We start from the raw sequence: 15744 nt of genomic DNA on the forward strand, positions 1-15744 counted from the left end.
GTTGTTGGAAGGTAACCCACACCCCTGGAAGGTTCTAGTTGTCTGTTTATTTTAATGGAAATGAAGGCATAACACGTCCTAGAAAAATAAAGATTTAGGATACAAACTAGACATAGGGGTCAGGGTTGCCCCAGTGGTTGGGTATCTTTGGTCTGGGGCTGGACAAAGTACCGGGGGTTCTAGTCCAGGAGGTGCTAACCGAGGACCCCGGCCCACACCCCCCATACCTGTGGGCAGGAAGAGCCCAGCTGGGAGGGTCCATGAGTCTTTAGGCACAGGACTGCCCGTCCTCCACCCTGGATTCCAAGCAGTTCTGAGAACGCTGGACATCGGTGGAGCTATTAATAGTGTTTCAGGGAGTGATAGGGAGAGGGCTGGGGGTAGGGGGCAGGGGAAATTCAGCCATTTGGCAGGGCTTTCAGCTCACAGCTAGTACCAGGTCGAAGGGGGGCAGAGCCCCCAAGTCAGGACCCCCAAATCTCCCCATGTAGACCAAGGAGAGGGCTGTAACAGAGGCAGCATCCTGTCTGAGGAGTGGACCTCCAGGGCACGGAGAGATTGAGCACCTGGCCAGGGAGGGTGTAGTGTGTGTGAGTAGAAGGCAGCCGCTGTGTTTATGAGAGGGCCCCCTCCTCCCGGCCTGGATTTCGAGCACCATTGTCAGGGGAGGCCTGGGGGCCGGCGGGTCACAGTTCCAAGGGCTCTTCCACAGGCACTGACTGTAGCTGCGTCAGGACCTTGGTCTCGGCTTCCAGCCCCTCGTCCACCTCACCCCCTGCGGTGGCCCCCAGGAGCAGCCCCTCGGGGTCAGGGTCCGGCAGCCTCAGCACGGTGTGGGGGGCCTGTGTTCCCAGCCCCTTCTCTTCCTCTAGCAGCCCCTCAGTGCTGGCGCTCAGTTCCAGCCCGGCTGGCCAGATGGGCACGGCTGCGGGCGATAGCAGCAGCCCCTCAGTCGGGGGCGCCGGGAAACCGGGCAGGAGGCCAGAGGAGTCTGGGGAGAAGGGCAGACTTGGGGTGGGGGTGGCGGGGGTGGGGGGCGGCTGGGGTGGCTGCTGCACAGGAAGCGCGCCTAAGGCGTGGGCCTCCGGAAGAGCGGGGCTGGTGGCCACCGGGAGGGCTCCTTCGGGCACCGAGATGGCTGTGTCCGGCTTCAGGGGCAGGGCCAGGCTGGGGGCGGGCGGCAGAACCTGGGAGACCAGCATGCTGGTGGGGAAAGTGGCGGTGAGGATGATCTTGCCCTGCTGAACGGCCACACCTGTCACGATGGGGCTGCCAGACACGGAGTTGGCCAGCAGGAAGTTTCCTGTGGGGAGAGGGGGGAGCCGAGGCGCCCAGGTGAGGATGAAGCTGCTGGAGGGTGGGCACGGGGATTAACCAGAGGCAGAAGGAGCCCCTTCAGGGTAAGGGTGAGGCCAAGTCTTCCTGGCCTGAGCCTCAGGAGGGTCTGGGACCTGCCAAGGAAGAGCTCCCCTCCCCCCACTGCAGTCCCAGGAAGCCCACCAACACCACTCCCCTCTCCCAAACAAGTGCACCCCCCACCCAGCCACCAGAAGGGGTTACCTGGGGTAGTGGCCGAAGGCAGCTGCAGCGCAGTCACACCCACACCGGAGTTTATCAAGTGCACATTGGCAGGGCCCGAGGCGCCAGCCACCTTCACTGGGCTGCCTGGCCCAGCTGCCAGCAGCTGCAACGGCCCCACGGCCTGGGGCAGGGTCACCACCTGTGAGGTGGGCACCACCTGGGGCAGGTTCAACAGTGGGGAGGTGGGACCCAGGCCGGCAGGGTAGCCAGGGGGTGGGGAAAGCGGCACCACTTGGGGAGCAGCCATGGAAGTCACCGGTCCTGGGGGCAGTGGAAAGGTGGCTGCCGTAGGAGGGCCAGGCACCACCTGGGGCAGAGGCGTCGGGACCTCCTCTCCAGGGGGCCCTGAAGCAGTCACCTGAGCCCCCTTGGTCTCCGGGGCTTCAGGCTGAGCCTCCTCCAGTCGAACCTCTCCAGTCTGAGGGTCCAGGACCAGGGAGGTCTTGCCTTCGCTGGGCCCTTGGGGGCTGGGCTGTGGAGCAGGGGCACCCCCAGTGAGCAGCAGGGGGCCCAGGCCGGAGGCCTCGCCCAGGGCCAGGCTGTTGATGATGACGGGGCTCCCATTGAGGAGCACTGCTGGAGAGCTGCCGGCCGCCAGGAAGCTCCCATTCACCAGGATGGAGGAGGAGGCAGGGCACGGTGCGGGAGGGGAGGCCCCGGCCAGGAATATGGAGCCTGGCGCTGGGCCCTCGGCCGCCGCCGGAGCCGCCCCCCTCTCCAGGTCTTCAGGACTGCGGCTGGACTCGTCCTCAGTAGTGGGGTTTCCATCAGACTCGCTGGCCAGAGAGAGGATTGTGAGTGGTGGACTCATGCTGTGTTTCCCCACGGGCCAGCCCCATTCCTGCCGGAAGCCAGAGGCAAAGTGCTCGGAGAAAGCACAAGCCGCCCACTGCCTCCCATGTCCCCCAGCCCAAAATTTTGTGGGCAATTTCAGGGAGTTAATGAAACCTCCTCTCTGAGACCCAAGGGAGGAGTCTCTGTAAGCCTGGTCCTGATACCACTGCCCAAAGGTTCAAGCTGAACGCTGAGGGTGAGAAGGGGCCCTCCTCTCCCAACTCCTCGGCTGTAGGGTCCGAGAGGCTGAGCAACTGGGCTGCCCGAAGTCTCCAGAGTCTGCCTGAAAACAGCCGAGTGGCTTTGGAGACACTAAGGAGGGAGTCGCCAGCTCAGTTCCCGGTGCCCAACCCCCCTTCCCCTCCCCCCGGGCGTCTGAGAAGGAGCGAGAGGCCGGCGCGCAGGGTGGGAGGGGAAGGGCTTGGGTTACAGGGAAACCGGAGCTGGGGAAGGTTCACGTTTCACAACAAAGACAGACGACGGACCACGCTGTTTGGGCCCTGGGGGGGCGGGAGAGACGATGAGACAGCCGCGGTCAGGGAGGTACTGGCTGCGAAGGGGTCTGAAGAAGCCCCTACGCCCAGGAGCGAGGACAAAGGCCTCTCCTTTCCCGCAGCCCCTTTTTCTCACTGCCGCCCCCAAGCCTAGCCGCGGGCGCGGATGGTATCTGAGACGGAGCCTTGAGTGGAATAGAGGGAGGCGGTCTCCCCAGCCTCTGCGAGAGGAGTAGCGGTGTTAGGGTGGAGGGCAGGGCGAGTGCCTAGTTAATCCACGCGGATTCCTCGCGCTCAGCGGGCGCCTGAGGGTGTGAGCGGGGGGGGGGGTGTCCGAGGACAACGGGTCTGGGAGAGCGGGGTACGTCCCCGGGAAAGCCGGACTGGCGCCGCCCCGGGCCCCTCACCTCTTGCAGGGCGCGCCGCCGCCGCCCCCGGTCCGGTCGCGCTGTCGTCGGTTCTTGAACCAGTTGCTGACTTGCGTGAGCGAGAGGCCGGTGAGCGTGGCCAAGCGGCGCTTCTCGTCCGGCGTGGGGTAGCGGTTGCCGCGATAGCAGGCCTTCAGCGCGGCGCGGGAGCGCTCCTTGAAGCAGTAGACGGTCTCCTCGCCGTCCCAGATGGTCTTGGGCAGCGGGAATTTCTTGCGCAGACGGTACTTGTCCACTGCGCCCAACGCGCGGCCGCGGGCCCGCTCGGCCTCGTGGTAGCGCGCGCGCAAGTAGAGGTCCTGAAGGAAGGCGTGGTGGGCGGCGGGGAAGGGGCGGCTCTCGAGCAGCCGGTAGAGCTCGGCGTACTCGCCTCGCTGGAAGGCAACCAGGGCCCGAGCGCGCAGCACAGGATCGCTGCCACGTAGGCGCTCGGCCGGAGGCAGTGCGCCCAGGAAGCGGCTCAAGCGGCCGGCGTGGCCTGCCTGTAGCAGCGCCTCGCACACGCACGCCACCTGCTCCGGCGAGAAGCGGAGCCCCATGGGCGGCTCGGCAGCGGCCTCGGGGGGCGACCCGGGGACGCCTGGGGATCCGGGGCCCTCCACTTTCACCGCCGTTTCGCCCGCCCCGGCCCCGGCCGCCGCCGCCGCCTCACCCTCGGCCGCCTGCAAAGTCTGCAGGAGCTGGCGCGCTTCCTCCTCCTCCTCTTCGGTCGCCGCCGCCGCTACCACTGCCTCCCCCCCGGCCGCCGGCCTCGCGCTCGGCTCCGCAGGCAAGGTAGCCATGTTTTGCAACTTTGGGAAGTTCCTCCCTCCTTCTCCTCCTCCCTCGGGCTTTCCCCAGCCCCCTCCCCCGCCCGTCTCCCCTCCCCACCCCACCCCCCACTTCGTGCTTCCCGATCTTCTCCCGCGTACCCGCGTCTCCCCTCCTCAGTACCGATGCCAGGCCCAGCTCTCTACTAGGGTCTCTGTCCCAGTGTCTGTGTGTGTGCCCGTCCCCCTCCCTGTCTGTCCGTGATTCTCCCTTTGTTTTCCCTCCGCCTCAGGCCGCGCTTTTTGCCTCCCCCCGCGTGTGCCTCTGGTTCAGGGCCTCAGTTTCCCCATCGGGACAACGGAGAAGGTAACGGGCCGTCCTGGAGGGCTAAGGGCGCGAAGCCACCTCTGCCCCGAGACTAAGCTTCTGCACGCCGCCGTCTCCAGGGTCCTCCAGAGGCCCCCCTCACTCCCCATCTCGGCCCACGCTCCACCCCTCGGAATTCCCGGCTCCGCAGGGGGGCGGGTCTGGTTGGGAGAAGGGGCGGGGGAAACGGGCTGGAAAGTTTGCACCAACTTTTCTCGAGCTTAAGTCTCAGGAACGGATGAGCGTGGCCCGCGCAGGCGCAGTGGTACGAGGACGGCGGCGCTAGCTGCCAGTCCAGCCCGCCTCTTCAACGCTGTCGAATGGCACAGCTGGGCCACAGCTGGACAATGGGCGGTGCCTCCGAGGGGCCCGCTCGTCTTCTCCTATTGGCCGGGTGCCTAGGCCACGCCCCTCAGCCCTACCCCCACCCGATTCGTCTGCTTCGCCTCCCGCTAGCTTCCTGCCAGGCCATTGGCCGCCTCCGCTCGCCTTTCGATTGGCCCGCTGAGCAGCCTCTTGCCCTCGACTCAAGCTGCAGACCCCAAGGAATTTCAGAATTTGGGGCAGACGGAAGGGCCTTTTATTCGCGAGGATCGGGGGTGGGGGTCCTAGGTGGGGAAAGACAATAAATATCGAGGAATGTCGGGGTCTCAGTGCATCCAAAACGTGGATTAGGGTGCTGGGGTCCTGGAGCCTGTCAGCGGGTCAGAGGAAAGGTCAATAAATACCCAAACTGCCGAGGCGGACGGAGCCGGCGGGCTCCGAGAGCAGCGCACGTGAGAAGGAGGGCGCGAGAATCCCGGAAAAAGCGGGGCTGTCAGAAACAAAGATTCCCAAGAAAGCAGGCGGAGCTCGCGCTAGACTTTCGCTGCGGAAAGAGAGCCTTCCTGAGGGGGCGGGGCCTCATGCACAAGGAGGATTTGTGGTTTGCGAGCCGATGTGGGTGGGGGTGCCTGGAGGGTGAGAAACAGATGAGCCCTGGCCCTGCTGCCTTCTCTAGGTCGCAGCTTGCCCATCCAGATCGGGGGCCTCAGCTAGGCAGGCGGAAGAGGTCTGCGATCCCCCCAGCAGCAGCAGCAGCATTCCCCGCTACAAGCCTCCCTGGAGCTGCTGCCCCGGCTCTTCCCTCCCCGGCCGCCAGGGGGCGGGCCCGGATCACGGGGCTGAAGCTGGGGCGGAGACCCACGCTTGGAGTGTTGTGAACTGGAAGGCGATGGGAGGGGCTTCTGGGCCCTGCCTCGGTCACCCAACCCTCCAGCGGAGCCCGAGTGTAGGAAAGGCTCGGGTTCTAGGGTTCAGGCGGAGAAGACGGCTCCCGGGCGGGGTCAGACTGCGGCGAGATGGCCGGCGCAGGCCACCAACCCAATGCAGCCCAGGGCGGCGGCAACAGCCAGAGCAGCGGCGAACAGGAGCAAGGAACGCGCCTCCGATAGGTCAGGCCTAGGGACCTGCAGGGGGAGAGCGAGGGTCAGCACCCAGCGACACGAGCCTCTGATTGGCTCCCGGGACTTGCCCCGCCTACGCCTAAGGGGGTCCACAACCCTGGCACCCGCCCCGCCCCCCTCACAGGGCGGGTAGCTCTGGTTGGCCGGCTCGCAAACCTAAGTCTTGTCCGAACTCATTATTGGCTGCTTCCTAGAGACCTGTGTTGATTGGCTGCCCGAGAATCCTCCCTCCCCACCGCAGGCCTAGCCCCGCAGAGGCGCTGCTAAGCAGAGGCGACTTCGGGTACGTGGAGCTGGGCGGGGGCGCGCGGCGGGCGGGCGTGAGCAGCCGGACGTACCCTGGCAGGGAGCAGCAGGTGGCGGCGGTGCATGGGGCCTGGCCCCACCAGCGGGCATTGGCCCAGAGCCACGGCCGGGGGGCCATCTAGCTGGAGAGAGAAGGGACAGGTGACCCGATCTGAGCCCAGCTCGGCCCGGCCGCCCTCGGCGGGGGGCGAGAAACAGCGAGGGGAGTCGAGGTCGGAGAGGTTATCTAGGGAGACCCGAATGCGATATCCCGAATGGGGATATGGTGAAAAGCCTAAACGAGGGAGATCTGGTCGATGTGGGGTGAATGGAGAATATCTACTGACTGCAACCACATAGTGAGGGGGGCCCTAAATCTGGACGGGGGTACGGGGTGACAGAGACAGGGGCAGCAAAGAGGGGCAGCAGGCTTGTCGCAGGGGAAAAAGAGGGGTCTTACATGGGAAGGTGGATCCGTAGCCCGGGGACTGGGGACCCCCGTGACAGCTGGAAGGAGAAGAGAGAGGCGTAGGGCGCGTGGAGGGACGAGGAGGGCGGTGGCGCGGCGTGCCCCAGCCTGGCCCCTCGCCCTCCCCCAGGTGTGTACACCTGCAGCGGGCCCACCTCCCCCGGGCACCTCAGGGAAGGGGGCAGGTGAGGGACTCGCCTGCAGCTCCCCCGGCCTGAAGCAACTCCATCCTCTCCTGCAGCTGCCGGACGTGCGCCTCCAGGTCACGGTTCCGAGCCTGGGCCTCGCGGAGTTGACTGCAGGGAGGTGAGGACCGTGAGCCCTTGAGGCTCTGACTTGAGAGGCTGCTAAAGATGGTGACTGCCCCAGGGCCCCGACCCCGACCTGGCGAAGTTCTGGTTGGCCTTATGGATGGCCGCTAGCTCCTGGCTCAGGCTCTGCCGGGTCAGCACCTCCTCCTCCAGGGCCTCCTGGAGCTCCCGCAGCGTCACCTCCGGCTCTGCCACCGCCTCCTGAATGGTCTCCGGAACTGCCGCTTCAGCCTGGGTATGGAAACGGGGCTTAGGGCGGCCTGAGGCCTGGGGAGCATTCAAGGCAGGACTGGGATCCTCCCTCGACTTCTATTCCTGCACCCCCTAGATCCTTCTGGAATCTCCACAGCTCCACAATGATCCAGACAACCTCCTTTGGAGGGCTAATGCCAGCCCAGTCCTACTCATCTACTCATCTCCAGCCTCTACTCATCTCCAGCCTTTACTCTGTTCTCCTCCCATCCACCATCCACACCAAAACCAAAGGGATGTTCCTATAACACTGCTCAACTTGACCAGGTCCCTCCTCTGCTCAGATTTTCTCCAGTCCCTCAGAGCCCTCAGGAGGAGGCATACCACACTGAAAGGCCCTGTCTGGTGTGCCTGGGCTGGCCTCAGCCACCCCACTCTTCATTCTTCACGGTCCTTTCTCCTGGAACAGTGCAGCCGTACTACCCTCCTTTCACATTTAAGAGCAAATCAGCTGGTTCCCACCTCAGAGCCCTTACTCTTAAGGTTCTCTTTGCTTTTCCTCCCATGGGTGGTCCTCCTCCTTCTCCGGGGCTTCCCCTCCCTTGAGAGTCCCCCTCCATGCATTAGAAATTAGAACTCAGTGACCTGTTCTAATTTCTTTGTGAGGGTCACGTCTGACCGAAGTAGCCTTGTCTCTACTTGCTCTTCCATCCCTTTCTATGGAGGAAGTTCCTAGGAGGTCCAGCACTCCATGGCACACGGTATCCCTGAAAGCCTCCCCTTCTCGTCTCTCACTGACTCTCCTCCAGGGACTCACCGTTTCCTCTGGTGGGGGCACTGTGGGTTCCAGGCTGGGCTCTTGCAATGGCTCAGGCAATGGCTCGGCCTCCAGTTCCATGGGCATGGAGCCCAGGATCTCATCATCCCTGGGGAGAGGAGGCGGCCGAGGGGTGGGAGGATGAACTGGCCTCACCCCAGAGGCTGCTAATCCCCTGGGTTTAGAGCCAGGACACCTTAGCCTGTGCCCTGGGGCAGCCAGACCTGAAGTCTCCGAGGTTTAAGGAGGGAGAGAGGCAGAGTGAAGGGGACAAATTGCCAGGCTGGGGTGAGGGGAAGGGAACAGGTCCTCCTCTTGTTAGGAAAAGGCCAGCCCCTGGCATGGCCTCAGGGCCCTGGAAGCTGAGCTTCCCTTCTTTGGGAACCTGGAGTTAAGACACCCATGTTCTAAGATCTTCCCTTCCCCTCCGTCTCCATGTCCCCTTCTCAGGCCCCTCTCCTTAGGGACTATGGAAGTGAGGGGCACACTGCCCGGCTCCGGCAACCTCCAAAGAGGTTGTGTTCAGATTGGGTGTAGGATGCCAAGACTGACAGTAGAGAGCAGCCTACCCCCTCAGACCCAGGTGCTGGGAGGAAGACAGATCCTCCCAAGGAATATGAAATTGCAATAAAAGTGATGTTCCCTCCAACCCAGCAGTCCCTCTTACGGAAATGGGCCTCAAGGACCCAATGACCCTGGACAAGGATAAAGACCTTTGCCAAGACCAATTTATGGCTGTTCATCCAGCTTAGGTCAGGACAGAGAGGCTGGTTGACTAAGTCCTGCCAGTCCAGTGGAGAGAGCACTCCCCAGCAGGTCAGGATTGTGTGGTAGTTTGTTCATGATAAGAAATGGCATTTGCAGTACATTGTCCAATAACAGAACGGGTTAGAATACAGCATGTTCCCACAGTTGTTAAGGAGGTGTGCGTGTGTGAGCCAGGGACCGCCGCTGCTGGCGGGCTTCGTATTTTCTGATATACTTGTGATAGGCAAATATATTATTTGCAGAATCAAAGTTTTAAAAAGGCTTTGTGGTTATGTAATTCAATGAGTCTGTGTTCTTTTAAGACTGACTTAACAATTCTAAACTCCTAATTTTCTAAGACTGTGAGGTCCCATGACTGTACGCTAGACATGGAAAAGTGGAAAGTGAGAAGATTCTGCAAGGCCAAGTCTGTGACTCAGGTTTTACAACTGAATCTAAATTTCAGAGTTCTCAGGGTCTGAGAGTTTAAGGTTGCAACTCTGGACTCCTAAAAGTCCTTACTTCCCAAGATGATAAGGTTCCAAGACTGACCCTGCAAGTCTCCTGGGCGCCATCAGGGCAGCATGTGATAACCTGGAGTAGCCCCCCAGGGCCTCCTGGGGGGGCCTTTCCGCTCCCCCCCATCCACTCCTCTCCGGCTGCAAAGGGGCCATGCTTACCTGAGGGCCATGCAGGAGTAGGAGTAGCCCACGAAAGGCAGGTGGACGCCCAGTGGCATGCCTTCCTGCATGTCTGACAGCGTCTCCTAGGCGAGAGAAACACAGGTGTGAGGTGAGCAGCAGCTGTCAGGGCTGGCCCCTCACCCATTCCCAGTGTTGGCTTAAGTTCCCACCACCCCCGACCCCAGCCCTGTGTCTATCTAAAGTGGACTCCACATCATTTCATTGCATCCTGCTGCTTCCTTCAGGGCACCTGCCACAGTAAAGGTATATCTTCTCCTGACTGTAAGTAGGAGGGCAGGGACCTGGTCCATGAGTGTCCCCAGCAGTGCCCAGCACAAGGGCAGTCAGACAGAGCAAGCCTGGGGGAGCTTGTACCAACAGCTGAGGGAGAGAAGGCCTAAGGAAGGGAGGGAGGTTCCTCTATGGTACTTTCTCACCTCTCATCCTTCCAGGTCACGTAGCCCCCTCCTCCAGGAAGCCCTCCAGGACCTTTCATGATGCATCAGGAGGCTGCCCCCTGCACCTCCCCGCCCGTCTCAGCCCTGATCTCTCTGGGGCGTCACTGTCAGGGACAAGTCTGGGTCTCCCACTGGACTGTGAGTCTAGGTCACTGCTGGCTTCCTAGTACTCAGCCCCCACAGAGCAGGGGTTCTGGGGAAGCAGTGATTTCCGGACCCCAGGAGGAGGGTACTCTCCTAACCTCAGTGTTATGGCGGAGGTATGAGGGGTACCTTCTGCAGAGCTGGGGTCGCAGGTACCTACCCCGCCCCCGCTCACCATGGCAGTGAGCCCGTCCTCCACCATATCGAAGTTGCACGTGTCCGTGGCACCCTCGAAATCTGGCGTGAAAGGGGGAACGCTGTCTCGGAGGCTGTCCCATTCAAGGCCAAAGAAGAAAGGATGCTTCCGGAAATCTCCTGCTCCGTTCCGGCCCAGGCGCACCTCCGGAGGACACAGCAGCTGCTGGATGAGGTCTCGAGCCTCCTCGGGGACTCCTGTGTCGGCCAGCGGGAGAGAGAGGTGCTCCTGCTCGGAAGGGGCGGGGAAGAGGGACTGTTATCTGGGAGCCTTCGCGGAGAGGTCACGGGCTCCCCAGGCGGTGCTCACCCTGTAATGCACGATCTTGCCGTAGGTCTCGGCGGTGGAGTCGGCGTAGAAGGGCGTCTGCCCGTAGAACATTTCATAGGCGAACACGCCCAGCGCCCACCAGTCACACTCGGGCCCGTAGCTGCCAGTCCCCGGCCCGCCGCCCACCGCCTGCAGGATCTCGGGAGACAAGTAGTCCGGGGTGCCCACAGCCACCAGCGACCGTACCTGAGCCAAGAGGACCACAGCTGAGCTTGGCCCCGCGGCCCTCCTATCTCTGACTCTGCCTCCTCCTAACCTCGACCCTGCAGCTTAGTCCCTCCTTCTGCCTGTTCTAACACCGAGCCCCCACAAGGAGGCTTAGTCCTGGGTCTCCTCTTTCCCCTCCATATCTGGTCCTGCCCTCACGCTGGCTCGGCCTGCACACCTCAGGCCCGCCCCACACCCTGCACCTCCGGTTCCGTTCTCCACCCCGACTCCACCCCTTATTGGTCGCCGGAGCTGCCCCAGGACCGACGCACGGCTCACCGTTCCATCCGCCCTCAACTTGAGGCAGGAGCCGAAGTCGGCCAAGCGGATGTGGCCGCAGCGGTCCAGCAGGATGTTGTCCGGCTTGATGTCCCTGCGCGGAGGGAAGAAGGAAGGGGAGGGGGATACGCGAGCCTCTCTCCCGTCGTCTCACCAGGCCCCCGCCCTCTTAAGGGTCACAGCTCTCCGATTCCCGCGCCCCTGGGCCCCGGCAGCGCCCACCTGTGCACGTAGCCCAGCCGGTGCACCGAGTCTATGGCCATGACAATCTCGGCCAGGTAGAAGCGCGCCATCTCGGCCGGGATCCGCTCCCCAAACTTGCTCAGCAGCGTTAGCAGGTCCCCGCCCACGTAGTACTCCATGACAAGGTACTGGGAGGGGGCGTGTTATGGGGGTCGGTACCGCGACTGGGCACCGATCTCTGACATCCCAGGACAAAGACTCCCAGAGACGCCCCATCCCTGGGCAGAGACCCCGCAGGCGCAGCCACGAGAGATTTCCCAGGCCAAAACAGACAGCCCCCACCCCCAATCCGCGTTCCTCTAGGATGTCACTAGACAGAAATTCACTCCCCACCAAGAAAGTCAGGGAGAAAGAGAACCCAAAGACCTTCTCCGATGTCCAGAGTATGGAGCCCACAGTCACCCGGCCCTGGGGCTCACCAGGTAGTTCTCGTCCTGGAAGGCGAAGTGCAGCTGCGTGATCCAGCGCTGGTCCCCGTTCACCAACACGTCCCTCTCTTCGCGGAAGCACGACACCTGCGGGACACCCGGAGCTGAAGGGGGCGAGGGAAGGGGGCGACGCAAGGGGGGATCCTCAGTACCCTACCCACACAGCGCGGCCCTCACCTCGCCTCTCTTCAGCATGTCCCACTTATTCATGATCTTCATAGCGTACACCTGGCCCGTCTGCTTCATCTTCACCACCGCCACCTGAAGGCCCAAACAGGGTAACGGGGTGGAGGTGGACGGGAGATTCCCGGACCCGCGGGGATAGAACTCCGCCCCGTAACCCGGCGCAGACATGGCCCGGCCCCCACAAGCCACGCCCACTGGCCTCAAGCCCCGCCTTAGGCTCTAAACTCAGTCATTCATCACTTTCTCAGGCCCGTCTCAGAACTCCTACGTCCCCCGCCCACTGTAGGAAAAGGCAGGTTCCAGCCCCACTGAGCTGCCTCGGCTGCTCCAGGCTCACCTCGCTGAACGCCCCGCGTCCGATCACCTTCAAAATCTCGAAGTCATCCCTCTGCAGTCGGACCTCCTTAAGCCTCGCCGCGATGGGCTCCACTGGAGGCGTGCAGGGAACCAGAATCACAGGGACTGACGTTGGAGACGAGGCAGTCCCGCCCTCGGTCCCCCGTCCTTGCCTCTCCCCTTAGGGCTGTCTGCCTCCGTCTTCACATAAACGTTTTGTAAGGTTTGGGGGGCCCTAAACTGCCCTCCTATGGAGAGAGGTGTGTTGTCTGCGAACCCCTTTCTGGGACAAAACATTAGGCCAGAGGGCTCTCCCGGGTGCAGGATGAACGGGTTGAGGTAACAAGTCTGCTGAAAGGAGTCTGTGATGAACAGAGAGAGAAGAAACAGGCCCAGTTCACAGAGCTCCTGGGGCGTCAGTCCCTACTCCCAGTGACCTGGCCCACCCCCAGGGCACTCTCTTCATTCAGTCTGTCTTGCGTTATGGCCCAGAGCCTGCAATTTAATCCAGCACCTTAGGCTCAGATACAGGTGGCTTGTGGCCCACACTTTGGGAAATCCCGAGTTTAGAGTTGGGGCCAGGAGAAGGAACAGGAGAGGGAGACGAAGCCAGCGTGGATCTATCTACAGCCTGGGCACCACTGCTGCAGACGCGGTCAAATGCGTGCTGTGTTCTCAACTCCAGGAGGAGGTTTTACTATCACTCCTTATCTACAGATGGGGAACCAAGACCCAAGACAGGTGAAGTCCTCTGCCCAAGGTCCTAGAGCCAGCAATGTGGCAGGGGGCAGTTTGGGAGAGAGCGGGCAGAGGGTGGAGGCAGGAGACTGAGGCAGGAGAATAGGGAGGCCTGGAAGAAGCTGGGAGCCTCCGAGGCAGGAGGGAGAGGGAGATGGGTACAGCTAAGGATGAGAAAGATACTGTGGACTACGGAGAGGGTTTGGGGTTCAGGGAGAGTGGGCCTGCCGGGAAGCAGCAGCCAGGGCCCAGGATGGGGGAGGGTGGAGAGAGCCAAGACATTGAGCCCTTTTAAGGCAGCGGGAACCCAGGCCCCCTCCCCCGCCCCGGCAGCCTGGCAGGGGAGGGGCCGCAGGATGCTGCCCGGGCCACAAAAGGAGCGCTCCTTACAGGAGTGCTGATTCCTGTCCCCGCCTCAGGTCTCAGTTTATCCTGCAGCAAGAAGGAGGCTGAGAGAGTTACTAAGGGCTGGGGAGAAGGTTCTCCCAGAGGCCAAGTGGTCAAGCACTTGGCCTCCACATTCCCGTCTGCAAAATGGGAAGGAGAGAAGCAGGGCCTGGGTCAGAAAGAGATGGACACGAGAGGGAGCAGAAAGCAGAGAGAGAGGACACAGGGACACCCAGGGCCCCAGGACCAGGAGCAGGCCACTGAGGGCCAGAATGGCAGATGTCAGAGAGACAGAAACCTGAGTGCCCCAGAGCCCCGGCCAGGAAGGGCTGAGGGCAGACAAGCAGGAGGCTGAGGCTAAACCATTTTCCCTGCGGACCTGGCTCCAGGGGAACACTCAGCCAGAAGGGACTTTGAGGGGGTGGGGGCATGCAGCATGGAACCTGCAGAGAAAGTGGGCCCTCCCAGAAGACCCCTGGTTGTTCCTCCTCCAACCAGGGGGTGCTGGGTGATGCCTGTCTGCAGAGCTGGTTCTCCCTGGGGCCTGAGTCACCGCGCCCTCCCAGGGCCTGGGCACCTGTTGGGGCAGCTGGAGAGGCTGGCGCCGAACACCTGCCCGTTGGCCGCACCCCTGGCAGCTGCTCTGTTCTGTCTCTCCCGCTCCCCCTGCACTCTGGCAGGGTGGAGGGCCATGGAGCCCATTTTGGTGGTGGTGGTGGGGAGTTCCCCAGGAGACAGGGCTCCCCAGCAGGTCCCTAGGCCGAGACTCGGGGAAGAGGTACAGGGGGGGACCACAAAAGGCAGCGCCCAGCCCAGCTGACCACGGCTCCCAAGTCTTGGTTGAGTCATGGCTACCCGGGCCTCTGCTGACCCTGCTCTGCCCTACGCAGTGGAGTGCAGGGGGAGGCACACATCGCCCCAAGTACTGGGCTCCTGAATGCGAGGCTCACCCCATGTCCATCCTGCCCCCAGCAACCAGCCCAGACCCACCTCCTCCCTCTGCCCTGCCCCCATCCCCAAACCTGGGCCAGGGGTGGGGAGTTGGAGGGGGAGCCCCTGCAGAAAGGTGGGCACTCACCCCACTCCAAGAAGTCGGCCACATACTTGTCCTGGGCCAGGTCGGAGGCGCCCAGCTCCTGGTGGACGCCCAGGAGAAGGTCGAGCAGGGGCTCCAGCCCCAGGAAGCCGGGGTCCAGCACCAGCTGCTGGAGCTGCCTCAGCCGCACCTCGGCTGACATGTCGGGCAGGCAGCACCATGGCCCCCTCCCCGGGCCCGGGGCTCAGGGTCCTCCCGTCACGGGGCCTGAAGGGCCCTGTGGGGGCCCCGGCCGCATGTCTGCCTGTCCCTGGCTGTCCCCTGGGCCTCTCTGGCCACTTCTCTCCGCTGGCTGCGAGGGCCTCCTCCCTTTCTCCCCACCCCTCGGGCCGGCCCCCTCCAGCCTCTTGGCCTTAACCCCTCACAAGCCAGGGCCCCCCTACTCCCGCCTCCCAGGGCCCCTCAGAAAGCCTCAGCATGAGGTGGGGGGCAGTGGAGAATCTCAACCCTCAAACTCTCCCCCTCTCCCACCGAAAAGACCTGGCACAGGTGTGACCAATGCCAGAGATGAGCCCTCCCATTCCCCGGAGGGGACCAATTGAGGTTCAGAGTGATCTGGCAATACCCCTCCCAAGCTGTGGAGCTGGGAGGGGAGAAAAAGGGGTGAGGCCTGGGAAGGGGGGGCGGGAGGCCAGGGCAGCTTTGCGGGTGACTCAGCCAAGGATTCAGACTTTGGGACGGTTTAAATTTAGCCCTCAGGCCCTCTGTTTTACACTGCCTTTTTTTTTTTTTTTGGCAGGAGGTGGGGAAGGGGCGGTGAGAGAAATGGGAACAGAGGCCCTCAGCAGCCAGGACCAGGGGTGACCCACTGGCCAAAGCCGGGGGAGCCAAAGGAGCCCCCAAAATAGCTCCCTGGACCCTGGCTGCACAGCCACATTCCTGCCCAGGCTAGGATTAGAAACAGAAACATTTCGGGGGGTGAAGGGCGGAGCGGGAAGACACTACTCCGTGTGGCTCCAGAGAGCCGCCAGGAGGGATTGTCGTTGTTCTTTCCAGTGCGGATAGTCCTCCCAGAGGAAACTGTGGTCTCTGGGCAGCCCTGGGTGCTGGGCCCCCTGGCAGAGCCGGCAGCCCAAGGCTTGTGCTGGCGGCAGGCCACTCAGGGGGACCTCGGGGGCTCCCTGGGGACCCCTGTCACTTCTGATTTGCACACTTTGAAAAGGCAACTTTAAAAATGCCCACTGAAGACCTTGAAGGGGTCCTGGCAGCTCCCTTCCCTCTGAGAGTTTGGCGGGGGGGGTGGGGGGTGGGGGGGGTGGGGGGTTGAGGGATCCTCCCCATCTGAAGGGCCCTGCCCCCAGCCGGCCAGAAACT

General features: G+C 62.8%; 2 protein-coding genes across 7 annotated transcripts; both read right to left on the reverse strand.

Moving 5' to 3' along the window:
• On the reverse strand, positions 28-4530 carry SIX5 (SIX homeobox 5). Its single transcript, XM_018062624.1, has 3 exons — positions 3317-4530; positions 1561-2357; positions 28-1303 (listed from the first exon to the last, which is right to left on the reverse strand). Exons 1-3 carry the CDS (start codon positions 4117-4119, stop codon positions 687-689), a joined length of 2217 nt encoding a protein of 738 aa, XP_017918113.1. The 5' UTR covers positions 4120-4530; the 3' UTR covers positions 28-686.
• On the reverse strand, positions 5017-15652 carry DMPK (dystrophia myotonica protein kinase). Of its 6 annotated transcripts, none has more exons than XM_018062626.1 (15): positions 14413-15652; positions 12211-12302; positions 11865-11948; positions 11679-11774; positions 11239-11387; positions 11017-11110; positions 10510-10716; positions 10180-10428; positions 9400-9485; positions 7973-8081; positions 7037-7194; positions 6851-6948; positions 6644-6690; positions 6237-6322; positions 5017-5901 (listed from the first exon to the last, which is right to left on the reverse strand). In XM_018062626.1, exons 1-15 carry the CDS (start codon positions 14570-14572, stop codon positions 5742-5744), a joined length of 1875 nt encoding a protein of 624 aa, XP_017918115.1. In that variant the 5' UTR covers positions 14573-15652; the 3' UTR covers positions 5017-5741. The 6 variants fall into 6 exon arrangements, with proteins under 6 accessions (XP_017918115.1, XP_017918117.1, XP_017918114.1 ...); XM_018062628.1 differs by having other exon boundaries at positions 6237-6326; XM_018062625.1 differs by having other exon boundaries at positions 10165-10428; positions 14413-15651.

This window comes from Capra hircus, chromosome 18 (assembly GCF_001704415.2).
Source record: "Capra hircus breed San Clemente chromosome 18, ASM170441v1, whole genome shotgun sequence".
Lineage (NCBI taxonomy): Eukaryota > Metazoa > Chordata > Mammalia > Artiodactyla > Bovidae > Capra > Capra hircus.